The sequence below is a fragment of the Telmatherina bonti genome (assembly GCF_933228915.1).
Source record: "Telmatherina bonti genome assembly, chromosome: 19".
Taxonomy (NCBI): domain Eukaryota; kingdom Metazoa; phylum Chordata; class Actinopteri; order Atheriniformes; family Telmatherinidae; genus Telmatherina; species Telmatherina bonti.
Window position 1 is genome coordinate 7,982,173 of NC_136617.1, and position 13,065 is coordinate 7,995,237.

The 13,065-nt window shown below is 41.5% G+C and overlaps 1 protein-coding gene across 1 annotated transcript in view; it reads right to left on the minus strand.

The window, feature by feature from the left end:
- Nucleotides 1-647: 647 nt before the first annotated feature.
- cica (capicua transcriptional repressor a) overlaps nt 648-13,065 on the minus strand; it is a 53,752-nt gene continuing 41,334 nt past the window's right edge. Inside the window, exons 16-22 of the mRNA XM_079258496.1 lie at nt 12,475-12,748; nt 11,998-12,173; nt 9,542-9,684; nt 5,049-5,200; nt 4,820-4,954; nt 4,617-4,742; nt 648-3,736 (exon numbers count right to left, since the gene is read on the minus strand). Of these exons, the coding sequence (XP_079114622.1) occupies nt 3,480-3,736; nt 4,617-4,742; nt 4,820-4,954; nt 5,049-5,200; nt 9,542-9,684; nt 11,998-12,173; nt 12,475-12,748 (1,263 nt within the window). The 3' untranslated portion in view covers nt 648-3,479. The remainder of the gene's footprint in view (nt 3,737-4,616; nt 4,743-4,819; nt 4,955-5,048; nt 5,201-9,541; nt 9,685-11,997; nt 12,174-12,474; nt 12,749-13,065) is intronic.

Sequence of the window (13,065 nt, forward strand, 5' to 3'; positions counted from 1 at the left end):
AAGTACTTTCTGCTTCTATACTTGTATTTTTAATAAATTTTACTTCAACCATATGAAAACCTTGTATTACACTGACATGTTTTTATGCATTGTGAACTTTTCCATTCTAAAATGGATTAGCCTTAAAGCAAATACTAAAACTGTCACTTGATATTACCAGATGTGCCTCACTTGGTGGAAAACAGTAAACTTTAATATGAACTGATCAAGGCCATGAGGCTTTCCCTGTATTCAGAAGCGGACAGGGCGAGTTCACCTCAAACTTTCCACAAGGTGTGCTTACTGTACTGGAAGCTCTTTGACTGGGTCTCCTCACCTTATACCCAATATGACCTGAATCTGAAAGGCTGCTCTAATCCAATAAGTACTCCTAACACTGATATGCCAGATAAAGGCCAGCTGGAGGAGGACGCACTGTATGCTCCAGGGATTTATGGGACTCCTCTGTTGGGTCAAGGTGGCCAAATTTCAGTTAAGTGAAATAGGTTTTTTAATCATCTTGTCTCTCTCAGATCTTTCATTGTGATTTTGGTGAGCCTGCAAACAAACACAGAGCAGCAATAAGACATCCACTTTAGTCAAACACTCATTCAGACATTTATAAATATCAAATAAATTCAAGGACATTCAACATTGTGTTAGATCTTTAATATTTTCAATATTTTTTTTTTTTTTCTTTTTATGTTGTTTAGAAATATTGCACATGGTCAACATGCCTGCTTATGAGATAACACTCACATTGCTCATCCTGAAATTCCTTCTCCAAAGTAAGGACAGTTTTATTTTTAAGCACAATCATACAGTGTACACGCATACATGTGTGTATGCACATATGTCTGCGTGGGCGTGTGCAAGTGTGCATGTATTTGCACATGCATGCAGGTAGACACTTTCCAGCCCTAACTTACCCCAAAGTGATGTGTACTGATAGTCTTCTGTTACCTGTGTATATATATAACTCCTGAATTTCCATTTCATATATATCCTGAATCATCTGGGTTCAATAACAGTCAAGATAGCTGACAAAATAGTCATTGTGACTATAAAAATACTGTCTCTTGAGTAGAATATAGACTACAATCAAAAATAAACTATTGCTAATGTTGCTGCGTGGTGAAAGAAGAGGTCAGTTGTGTTAACACACTGCCTGCATGTGCCAAAACATACACACAACCCCCCCAAACACAGACCTAAATGCACAAATATGGAAATACCAGTATATATATTTTTCACACATCCAACTGTATACAGAGAAATAAAAGAGATACCCATAATACCTACCCCCACTCTTCACCACAGAAGCAAAGAGCCAAAAAAGTGCTATTCAAAAATTGTCTTTAACTTTTAGTAAGTTATACTCTATATCTCTTCAACAATGACAATAATTGTGATTCTTTTTTCTTTTTTAATAGTTTTTACCATAGTTAAAGATAGTATCACAACAGCTCATTTCCTCTCACTGACTGACTGCACTGAATATCTATGGCACAGAGCCTTGCCCCGAAAAAAATAACCCACCCACTTCCCCAAAAACAAAAAAAATGTCCTATTGCACCATTTGATGGGAAAGGATAAAGTGTCAAGAAGAGAGAGAGAGATAAAGAGAAAGAGAGAGAGAGAGGGGAGAAAGGGGAGGGCTCCAGAGACTGCCCTCCAGGGCTGGTCTAGGATCTGCTTTCCCTGAACTAACCCTAATCAGAACCATCCTGAGCTACATAGCGCTTGACCCGGGACCAGTGCTTAAGGGCACTTTCTAACAACACTTGAGGGGATGGGAGAGTCGAGGGAGGATTATTTAAGCGGAACAAATAAAAGAGAAGGTGGTTGATAACATACGGAACAAGGTTATTACTTAACGACTAAAACTAGCACTAAAAACAATACTTTCCTGATTGAACTTGTGGCGGCCCCTGACGAGAAGGGCCGCACAAATTGTGCAAACACCTGATTTCAACGTTTTACAAAACGACAAACGCTCCTGCTCCCCCACTTCTGTGTCCGGGGAGAGATTGTAGGGATGGGAGGAGAAGGGAAAGAAGGGGGGGGGGGGGGGGGGGGGGGGGGAGGCCCAGTTTACCATACAGACTGACTTCATCCACCTTCTATGTCCAGAGTCTTTGTTGTTGTTATTTTATATGCTGGAGAAGAAACACAATAGAGCCACGAGAGAGAGAAAAACAGGCCAAGGTAAAACTGGTTATTTCCACGGCAACGATAACGAGAGAAAGCAACGTCACGTCCATTCAGAGGAGATTCAGACAAGTTTGGTTCAAATTCCACTTGTCTCTTTGTTGGTGAGTGTTGTTGTTGTCCATATTCCCTACGATGCGGTCTGGCGTCCAGTTCCGTCCTCTCGTCTTTTCTCCGCTGGGAGCCGTTCGACTTTTAACGCTTCAAAGCCTCACAACCCCAAAAAAAGGAAAAATATAATCTCTTTACATAATCTCTTTACGGTGCCTGTTCTTTTACAGGTTTTTTCAAGGGGGACGTGACCCCCCCTCTCACCCGCCCCCCCCTCCCCCCAACAGACATACAACAGACATGTATGATCAGCTCCTGCCAGTTTAGGTCTCAGCCCGTCTCGTTGGCAATAACTGAAGGTGCAAAGATTGGTTGCGCTGCATCCCGTCTCTCACTACAATCACTAGTAACTGTGCAGGCCCATGGCTTCGTCAGACGACGGGGATTGGGTGGGGGGTGATTATTTTTGTGCACAAGTGCTCGCGCTGCACAGAAGTGTCCCATCCTGCATGTACAGTGTGTATGTGTGTGTGTGTGTGTGTGTGTGTGCTGTCTGATTTGCAGCATCCCGGGGCTGTGGAAAATCAGTGGAGGTTGTTGGGGTTGTGTTTGCGTCCCGACCACTGTGCTGAGGAGTGGAAGGAGCCTGAAAGAGGTCAAGTCAATGGCATCTGAGGGCTGGCTGGGAGGCTGGCTGGCAACAGCAAACTGCATCTGCACAAGAAGTGACAAAGTGCCTTTGTGTGTCATGGTCCTTGGTAGCGACTCCTGTCCTGGGGAAGGTCAACCAAGAGTAACAGTCTAATTTTGTAAGTGTGTGTGCATGCTGGAGAGAGATTACATATGCACCGAGGTTTTTCCATGTGTGTGTTTGTGTGTGTGCCAAAGAGATAGAGTGTGTACCACAGAGTTTGTGCATCCAACTACAATCTACTGTACAAATGTGCTGAGAGCAGACCTGGGCGAAGGTATTCGCTGAAACATTCAGGAAACCCGGGAAAAGAAAAGGGAAAACGATACTACAAGAAGCACTTGACTCATCATGACTTGCATGTGATTTCCCCACTTTGAGGCTTTTTTAAAAGTTCGGATTGGACAATCAAAGCAGGTCTTGAGTAGATTGAATATCTGAGACCATATTCTGTGTTTCTGCCCAGGTCTGTTGGAGATCGGTGCCAGTGGAGCCATCCTTCATACCGGTTCACTCTTCTGTTTTCTGCTTCGACGCCCTCTCTGGTTTACGATCCTTCACTTTTCGGCTCCTCTGGGCTCTGACCTTTGTCCCCTTGTGGCTCCGCCCCTCCGTCCTCCCGTGCTGATTGATTGAAGGAGGAGCAGTGGGACGGACCGGCTTCGACGGACCCTTCGGGCTCGAGGGTTCCAGGTGTGGCGGTCTGCATGATTTTCTGCCGAACTTCGCGGATCTTCAGCTGCAGACACACCTTGGTGGGGAAAGTGTCCGAGTAGCGAGCCTGAAAGGCAGCTGTGGCCTGAGCTGCAGCGACACAACAGAGGAGTCAGAGTGGATGTTAGAAAAACTACATCAGTTTTACAAATTATCCTGCAAAGTTTGTGCAATCATGAAAAACAAAATCATCATGTTTTTAATGTAAAGTACTTTGAGTTGGATTCTATGTATGATAAAGCACTCTACAAATAAAGTTTGATTTATGATTTAAAAGCAGGATTGCAGAAGTAGCATTAAAAAGTACAAAAAGAACAAGAATAGAAGCAAAATAATATTATTGTCAAACCAATATTATCAGCTGATATCGACATTGAAATGCAATACCAGAAATTGTTATCGGTTTTTACTTTTTTAATAACATAACTTTTACACAACCTGTAAATATTATATATCAAACTCTTCAGATAGATCTCCTCTAACTCCAAATGACAAAATATAAAAGATGTCATGTATAGTTAACCAGATATTTTCAGATTTTTGGCACAATTTGCTCCAAAAATATCAGTATCGGTTGATACCCGTATTGGAAAAATTTTGGTTGGATAATATTAGTAAAAAAAAAAAGTTAAAAAAAAAACAAAACAAAACAACAACAATATAAAAAATCACTAATATTAAGAAAACTATAAAGGATTAGCAGAAATCAGAATCAAATGTTTTCTGTTCTTCATTAGGCTGGTGAGCTGTCCAGGTGTACCTGCCTCACACCTGGTGTTTACTGGGATACACTCCAGCTGAACTGGACTAAGTGGTTGAGAAAATGGATCCATAGATAGATTTTCTTCATTATCTGAAGCTCAGATATTGACTGAGACTGTTTTTTATGTTCTGGAAGTTCTGTTCCTCTCTAACGCTGAGTAAAAAGATAAAATCTCCACTTCGTTGAGCAGCTTCACCGTTTCTCTACCTGAAGGAAAGAAGCCATGTTCCTGGAACAGCTGCATGACCAGAGCCCGACGCTGGTCCAGCGTTCTACGCAGGGACGAGTAAGGAACCCTGTCCAGGTCTCCCAGTGGAACCTCGCTCTCCGGCCCTGCTTGGACAGGAAGACGCATCACAGCTTGTCTTTGTGACCTGAATTTGCTGCTCCACCTGTCAAACCTGTCGTACCTGCTCTGTCGAAGGTGAAGATTTCTCCCTCACATTTGGCAGCGCTCTTTGGGGTGTTGGGCTCTGAGCTGCAGCTGGACAGACGACGGGTTTTTCTCCGAGGGGAGCTGGGGTCTTCCGCCGCCACCTCCAGATCTGGAAGGAGATGACGGATGGAAAAGGAGAGAGAGAAGCGGTAAAATGCAACAGATCTTAAACTAAAAGAGCGTCCTGTGTCACCCTGACTCACCCGTGGAGTTGCGCCTCTTCTTGCGGTAGCTTCCCAGGATGGCTCTCGGTGACGTGGCCAGACTCTGCAGCGTGGGCGATGGAAGGACCTCCTCTGGGTTAAACTCTGGGAGCTCAGCAAATCGCTCTTCGAAGTACGTCTCCGATAAGACCCTGCAAAGCAAACACAACGGCCACATGAGTCCCACCACACTGCTGTGTGGTGGTTGAAAATCAAAGCGTTTCCTCTGAGCGTTCTCGCATCTTGCTTTGCTTCAGGCCGAGTTCTGCCAAAGCTTTTCTTCTCAGTGGCTTCCCACCACTTTCCTACTGCCTAAATTAAGAACCCTCTGCCCACTCACATTCAGTAAACAGAGTTCCTCCACTGCAGAAATTATCTTAAAATGAATAAAAACCCTTCAACTGAGACGATTCTGACTATAATCAAGTGAAATAATCTACCAGTGAAGTGGTAAGATTTCCTAAGAGATGAAAAATGTCTAGACTTTAGACAGGTGAGAAATTTCTTAAATCAAATTGTGAAAAACTCATTTCAAGGCCCTTATGAAGTGGAAAAACCCTTCGAAAAAAACAGGTCCTTTTTAATGTTGATTTTTCTCCATTTGAAAGAGAGAAGAGATTAAAACAGGGGTGTCCAAAGTCGGCCTTAAAGTCTGCTGTCCTGCAGGTTGTCAGTGAGTTTTAACCACCACCAGAACTACGCAAAACCTTTAATATTGCAATAAAAAAACAGCAAATAAAAATGTAGAAAAACCTCTCAAATATGGCTGAAAAGGTTTCATCAGGTGGTTTTTCAGATGTGTTGATACAGAAGCGTACATGCATTTACGTGCCCAACGTCAGGGGTAAAGGCACCGGTTTGGTTCAGGTTAATACGGCGTGGTATGTAGGAGGAGATGGAAAGATTTTACAAATAAAGATTAAAAATAAAACCGCCATCATTCATCCATCATCCTAACCGCTTCGTCCGATGAAGGGTTGTTGGGGAGCTGGAGCCTATCCCAGCAGTCTTCAGGCGAAAGGCATCATAAGTGGTGAAATATTTTATAATGAATAAAAAAGAGAAACGAGGGAGAAGTGCTTCAAAAAGCCGTGGAATGAATGAAATAATAATGCAGCCATTGTTTCCCGACTACAACGCAAATGCATCCAACAGCCTATGAAGTTCTGAACTTCATAGGCTGTTGTAGACTCATTCGTTTGAAACAGCTATGTTGGAGCAGCGGCACATTGAAAACCTGCTTTATTGTGGCCTTATGAGGACCAGCGCTGAACGCCCCAGTCTTAAAACAAAAACAACGAAACAAGAGGATTCTTCTAAAACTAACAAAACCCAAAGACCTCTCCAAGCACCACCAAACCAGCTGAATGTTGGTGACATGTTGTTGTCCCGACAGTCAGGATAAAACCTTCCACCCAAGGCCCATTTATGTTTGACGCAGAAGACAGATACGCAGATGATAGCCAGTTTCTTCCATTTCCTGCTTTGGTTTTAATTTAGTCTGTTTTCAATTAACTTAAGGCACATCTATGCTCCCTTATGTACATGAATTACGTCAGTTTTAAACGTTGTCGTTGCAACCTCCGGCGGTGAGGAGTGAAGCCTATGCGGAAATGACTATGATTGCAGTTCTTTCCTCATCCACTAGGGGCTCCAAAACAGAGCGAATCCTCAGACTCCCATGCTAAAAAGACCAAATTCACAGCAGAAATAAACATGTTTTGAGCCTAGTAAAAAAAAAAAAAACTTTTTAGATTTAATAGGTCAGGTTTATCTTCATGACAACTGTGAAGGGAGATAATTTTTTTCTAAGTAATTTTTCTCAAAATTCGCCATAATTAGGGGCGTGTCCTTTTGATTGACAGGTACTCAATCTCCCGCTTCAAGAAGGAACAACCACGGTATTTAGCCGGTTAACAACGTGACTTAGCTTTAGCCTGCTTACATTCGTTAGCTGTTGTTAGCGCCGGGTTAGCTCAGTTAGCTCTTAGCTACAGAAAGCTCGGAGTTCGCTCGACGTCAATCATCAACCACGACGCTCACAGCCCCCCTCTCAGCTCCACCTCTTTGCCCATTTTTGTATTTTACCGGCGAGACGACACACATGCCCCCGCCAAGATGGCGATGGTAGGAACCGCCCACCGAGCGTCAATTCAGCTCTTCAGAAATCTACAGGTGACGTCACGGAGGCTTCGCCCATCTTTTATACAGTCTATGGCAGGGGTCGGCAACCAAAATGTTGAAAGAGCCATATTGGACCAAAAAAACAAAAAACAAATATGTCTGGAGCCGCAAAAAATTAAAAGCCTTATATAAGCCTTATAATGAAGGCAACACATGCTTTATGTATCTATATTAGCTATATTAGCCTACTATCAAAATGACTAAGTTGGCTACAAATACATAATGAGCCTGCAGTGTTTATTTTCCCTGCAGTGCATCCTGTAGAGAATGACGCACCTAGTGACTACTCTGTTGTACAAACCCGTCTCATGTTTAACTTCATTACAATTACGTTGCATTGATTAAATTAAAACAATGCAATAAAGAAATCAGATTTTTTTTTTTAAATGTCATTTTTAAGAATTCGAAAAAACAAAATGGAATGTGCATAACGCGCCCCTTATTTGGGTAACAAACAGAGCGCAATAAAACGCAGCCTGCATTTATAAAAAAAATAAACCAGCAGCCTTTTAAAAAAGGTGAAGTATATCAAATCAAATGAATACAGTTTGATTTCTGTCAAGCAAGTCAGTGCAAGGGTAAAACGCAGCAGCATCCTCTTCTTTTAGACAAGCGACCAACGCAGCTATCCTCCGACCTGAGCACCAAAACCCGATTATATTACCAAGTGTCATTTCAAATATATACTGACAGAAATCAGAAACAATTTTATAAAAACATCCACTTTGTTACTCATTATGCGTCTATGAAGGATGATGTTCTTACCCGTTTAATGTGACTTCTGTTTTCGGACATCACTGGTCAGCTTCTCAACATGTAAGATGTAACTTGTGCTGAATTATTGTCCTTAATTTGCTGATCGGTGATGTTGCTGCCATTTTAATGGCCCTTTTCCTTCATTTTCTTAGTGGAAAGGGGCATGTCTTTGATTTTCTGTATTGTTTCGGTTTTGTTTTTGAAGTTAGCAAATACGTGTTCTGATATGCTGATGACTGACTCCTTCATGTATCACCATCTGTGAACGGTTTTCCACAGTTTTCCACGCTTTATTATCTCCCGGGTTGGAAATGCAATCCACTTAAATCTATTTTTGCACTTCTCGAATTTCTCCAGAAGTAATGCAATCGCACATGCTTTCCCTCGAAATGTCTTTCCATGTTACTCTTTGTTATTTGACAACTTCTCGCTACAGAGCAAACATTCAGGCAATCCTTCCGCATTGGCAATGAATGTAAATGATTCGGTCCAACGTTGAATCCTCTGTTCTCCCCGGTTATTTTTCTCTTTTTTTTTCCTTGTCCCATCACACAGCCGCCAGTTTTGTTTACAACAAACACCTGCCTGGCATCCTGCGCTGCTGATAGGCTACGCGTGTCGCAGGCTATGACGCAAATCTTCCTTGACAGAAATGTTAAAATTTCATATTTATTCTACACATTTTTACAACACTGGAAAACGTTAAGAATGTTTGTGTCATGTTTGTCCTCCTACAGAACTATATCAAAACAAAAATATATATCCCTCCCCATCTTTTTCCATTTTTTAAACATTTTTGAAAAAGCTCCAGGGAGCCACTAGGGCAGCGCTAGAGCCGCGGGTTGCCGACACCTGGTCTATGGCCTTCACCGTCGTGCTTCCATGTGTCCTGTACGTTGCTATAGATGTTAAGTCAGTTCATCCACTAGTAGGCAGTGTTGAGTTCAGAGTTCACTTCCACATTTTGACCCCGGTTAGTAAAGTTTACGCACCAATACATGGTTGTTTACAAACGTCCAAAAAGACCAGAAGAAGAAGATTAAAGGCACAAAGTTTTTTTCTGTTCTTCAGGAGCTTCTTGTTTGGCGGTTTCTGCGTCTTCTTCTTGTTCTTCTTCTTTCCCTTGGGTTTGTTTCTTTCACCACTTTCATGTCTGCCAAAACTCAACACTGCCCTCTTGATTTACGGTGGTTTTGCTGCGTTTTCTGTGTCAAGTGATGGATAATTAAGCTTCTTGAAAAGAGACTAAATTACACACATAACCCAAAAGATGGATAAAACTGTCCATCTATCTGCGTATGTGTCATCCGCGTTGAGCATAAGGAGCCTTCAGCTATCCATACCAAAAATCATAGCAATCATTATATGAAAATAATAAATAAACAATAATATGAAAAGCTGAAAAAGAGTGACTGAAAGCAAATGAATTAATAAAATCAACTAAGTTGATAAAAAGAGGTAAAAAAAAAAAAAAACCCAGAAGCCTCAAGTTTCTGGATTTGAACTGGAAATAAAGGGGTGATATAAGGTTGTTCCTTTATTGGCCGACTTACTTTTCATGAGAGTCCGGTGTCTTTTTAAGTGGAGGGGGTCTAAACTTATTCTTCTTTGAGGAAGAGGGGGCTTCTCTCTCTGCTGGTGGAGGGGGAGGTAGGTCCAAACCCACGGGTGGTGGAGGTGAGGAATGAGGTCCAGCCTGGGGAGACAGGGAGGGGATGCTTCATGTAACCATCAATTCCAAACTTCACTGACAAATTTGAGTTATCTTAAAATCTTTTGTGTGTGTGTTTATCTGTTTTATTTTCTTTACTGCTCAGAGAAGAAATAATGAAACAGACATCTGCAACTTCAAACATGTGGATACATTTGGAGGAAACCAACAATCAGATGTTCATTCAGTAATTAAGCAAACCTGACTGCTGCATGGCATCCATCAGCTTGTTTTAAGTGAATAAAGTTGCACAGTGTCACCAGAAGGTGGCGGTTTTTAGCTGTTAGTGGGAGTAATTCAGTAGAAGAAGTAGTTCTTGTACTTAAAAAGGATGAAAAAGAACAGCTACAACATTCACATAAGGCACTTTATACGAAGTGATGTAGTATGATACAATGCGATATGTTGCAATGCGAAGTGATATAATGACATTCGATATTATGCAATGTGATATGATGCAACGTGATGGAAAATACATTGATACAATACATTGTGATGCGATACAAAGTAAAGTGATACAAGATGAAGTGATATGATGACATGGTTTTTGTGTCTTTAGTTCTGGTTCATTCATTTTCTGAACCGCTTGATCCAATTCAGGGTCACGGGGAAGCTGGAGCCTATCCCAGCTGGCTTTGGGCGACAGGCAGGCTTTGGACAGCTCTCCAGTCCATCACCACACAGAGACGAACAACCACTCACGCTCACACTCACTCCTATGGGCAATTTAGAGTAAAGTAGGGAGAATTTAGAGTAACCAATTAACCTAACATGCATGTTTTTGGATGATGGGAGGAAGCTGGAGAACCCACGCATACATGGGGAGAACATGCAAACTCCACACAGAAAGGCCACTGACCAAAGCCCTCCCCAGCCAAGGATCGAACCAGTGAACGACTTCTTGCTGTGAGGTCACAGTGCTAACTGTGCCACTGTGCAGCCCCAGTTCTGATCTCCAGTTTTTTTTTCAGGTTTTCCTTGTTTCATTTCCTTGTGTCCTGTTTCTTGTTTTGCCTGCTGTTCATTAACTCACCTGGTTTAATTTTGTTAAGTCATTCCACCTGAGTCTTGTTCTGTGAACACATACTGCTTGGTTTCTGTTCTTCGCTACTGGTTCATTGTGTTTGTCGTTCTCCGTGCCTGAGTTTAACCTTTCAGTTTTTCCGTTTAGCTAATTAAAACATTTGGATTCTGCATTCCTGCATCGTCATGACGAATTCAATGCAATGTGATGCAATACGATGCAATACGATGCAATGGGATGCAATACGATGCAATGTGATGCAATACGATGCAATGTGATGCAATATGATGCAATGTGATGCAATATGATGCAAAGTGATGCAATTCGATGCAATGTGATGCAATACGATGCAATGTGATGCAATACGATGCAAAGTGATGCAATACGATGCAATGTCATGCAATATGATGCAATGTGATGCAATACGATGCAATGTCATGCAATATGATGCAATGTGATGCAGTATGATGCAAAGTGATGTAATACGATGCAATGTCATGCAATATGATGCAATGTGATGCAATACGATGCAATGTCATGCAATACGATGCAAAGTGATGCAATATGATGCAAAGTGATGCAATACGATGCAATGTGATGCAATACGATGCAATACGATGCAATACGATGCAATGTCATGCAATATGATGCAATGTGATGCAATACAATGCAAAATTATACAATGCAATCCGAGTCAAAGTGATATGACGTGATACAACATAATGTGACATGATGCCACTGTCTACATTTCTCCACTCGAAGCAAAACTACACAAACAAGGTGTGATATGAAAGCAGAGACTCTGCTGAGGACAAAGACGTCTGTCTCATCGATACAACTCACACATAATGTCTCACTTTGGGTGTTTTGTGATGCAAAGTTTTAATGCAGCTCTAAAAAAACCTCTGCTGTGTCTCTAATGACTCTGCCTTTGTTTGAAATTTATCATGAAGGTCCTGCTAGTTGCCATGGAGATGAAGGGGATTTATAGTATTAAGTAGTATTAAGTATTTTCTCTTCTGGACCCTCATGGTGTTTCTAAGGTGAATGTGGGGTCTATTCCTAGATTCATCTGACTATTGCCGTTGACAAAGGTATTCATCATCATCTGCTGATGGCTTCCTCAGATATTTACGTGGTAAAACCTGAATTAAACACCTGGAAAACTGCTTTTAGCTTTTTAGTTCCTCATCTGATGTGATTTCATGAATTCCAGGATGAATTGGGAATAGGTTAATCCAACTAGTGAGGATGGAAATCCATCTTTATTTTACCTCTTTGTTGCTGATGCTGTGGTCCTCTTTGTCCATCTCTCTGGTTTTCTTCTTCTCGCTGCTTTCCTTCATCGCGCTTTCTCGCTCTTCATCCATCTCACTTTGTTTCTCTCTTACTGTTCCATCTCTCGCATTTTCTTCTTTGATGCTCATACAAACGTCTTCTTCTTTTTTTACTGGAAAAGAAGAAAAGGGATTTATTTGCAGCAACCTTGATATGATCACTCAAACTTTTCTTTCTTTTTTTTCTCAGATGATTTTTTTTTACTTTATCTGTTCTATGAATGAAGCTGGAATAGCTGCAAAGTTGCCATTGGATTAAACAGGAAACTATTCAGTGATTACTAATTTAAAATTAGAATCGAAAAACACACTAGAAATGCACAGAATACTCCTTTTTATGCCCCAAATACCAAGCCTGAACCTGCACTGATGAAGGACTTCATGACCAAACCAGTTAAACCCAGAAGCCATTACCTGCACAGGTGGTTAGCGGGGAGCTTCTGGCACCGCTCAGCAACTCTCCGTCTTCAACCGGAGCGTCCAGCTGGCTCTCCTGCTTCACCTCCACCTCCACCCTCATGGCAGGCTGGGGGGTCGCAGCTGCTGACCCCGGCCCCCCTTTGACCAGCGGAGAGGGGGGGTTTATCATGTCCTGGGCTGGAGCCGCCAGCGCGGGCGGCACAGCTGTCACAGAGACCACACCGGTCGCCAGGGCAACGGTTGCAGCAGGATAGATGGCGGTAAGGACCTGAAGAGGAAACCAAGCAAAGCTATTATTTCCTATCAAGTTCCTTTCATTCTTTCCTTCTCAATATAAATACTTTTTTAAAATATTTATTATCAAATAAATTATTTTTTATATTATATTTACATTTTATATATATATATATATATATATATATATTTTTTTTTTTTTTTTTTTTTTTTTTTTTTTTTTTTTTTTTGTATATTGAATTTAATTATTAAGCCTCTTTATTGCAGACAGATTGAGATAATTTTGTTATTAAAGCTTCCTATTAAAAAAAATGCCCATAATCACTGGCAAAACAAAAATGCAGTGGCTTA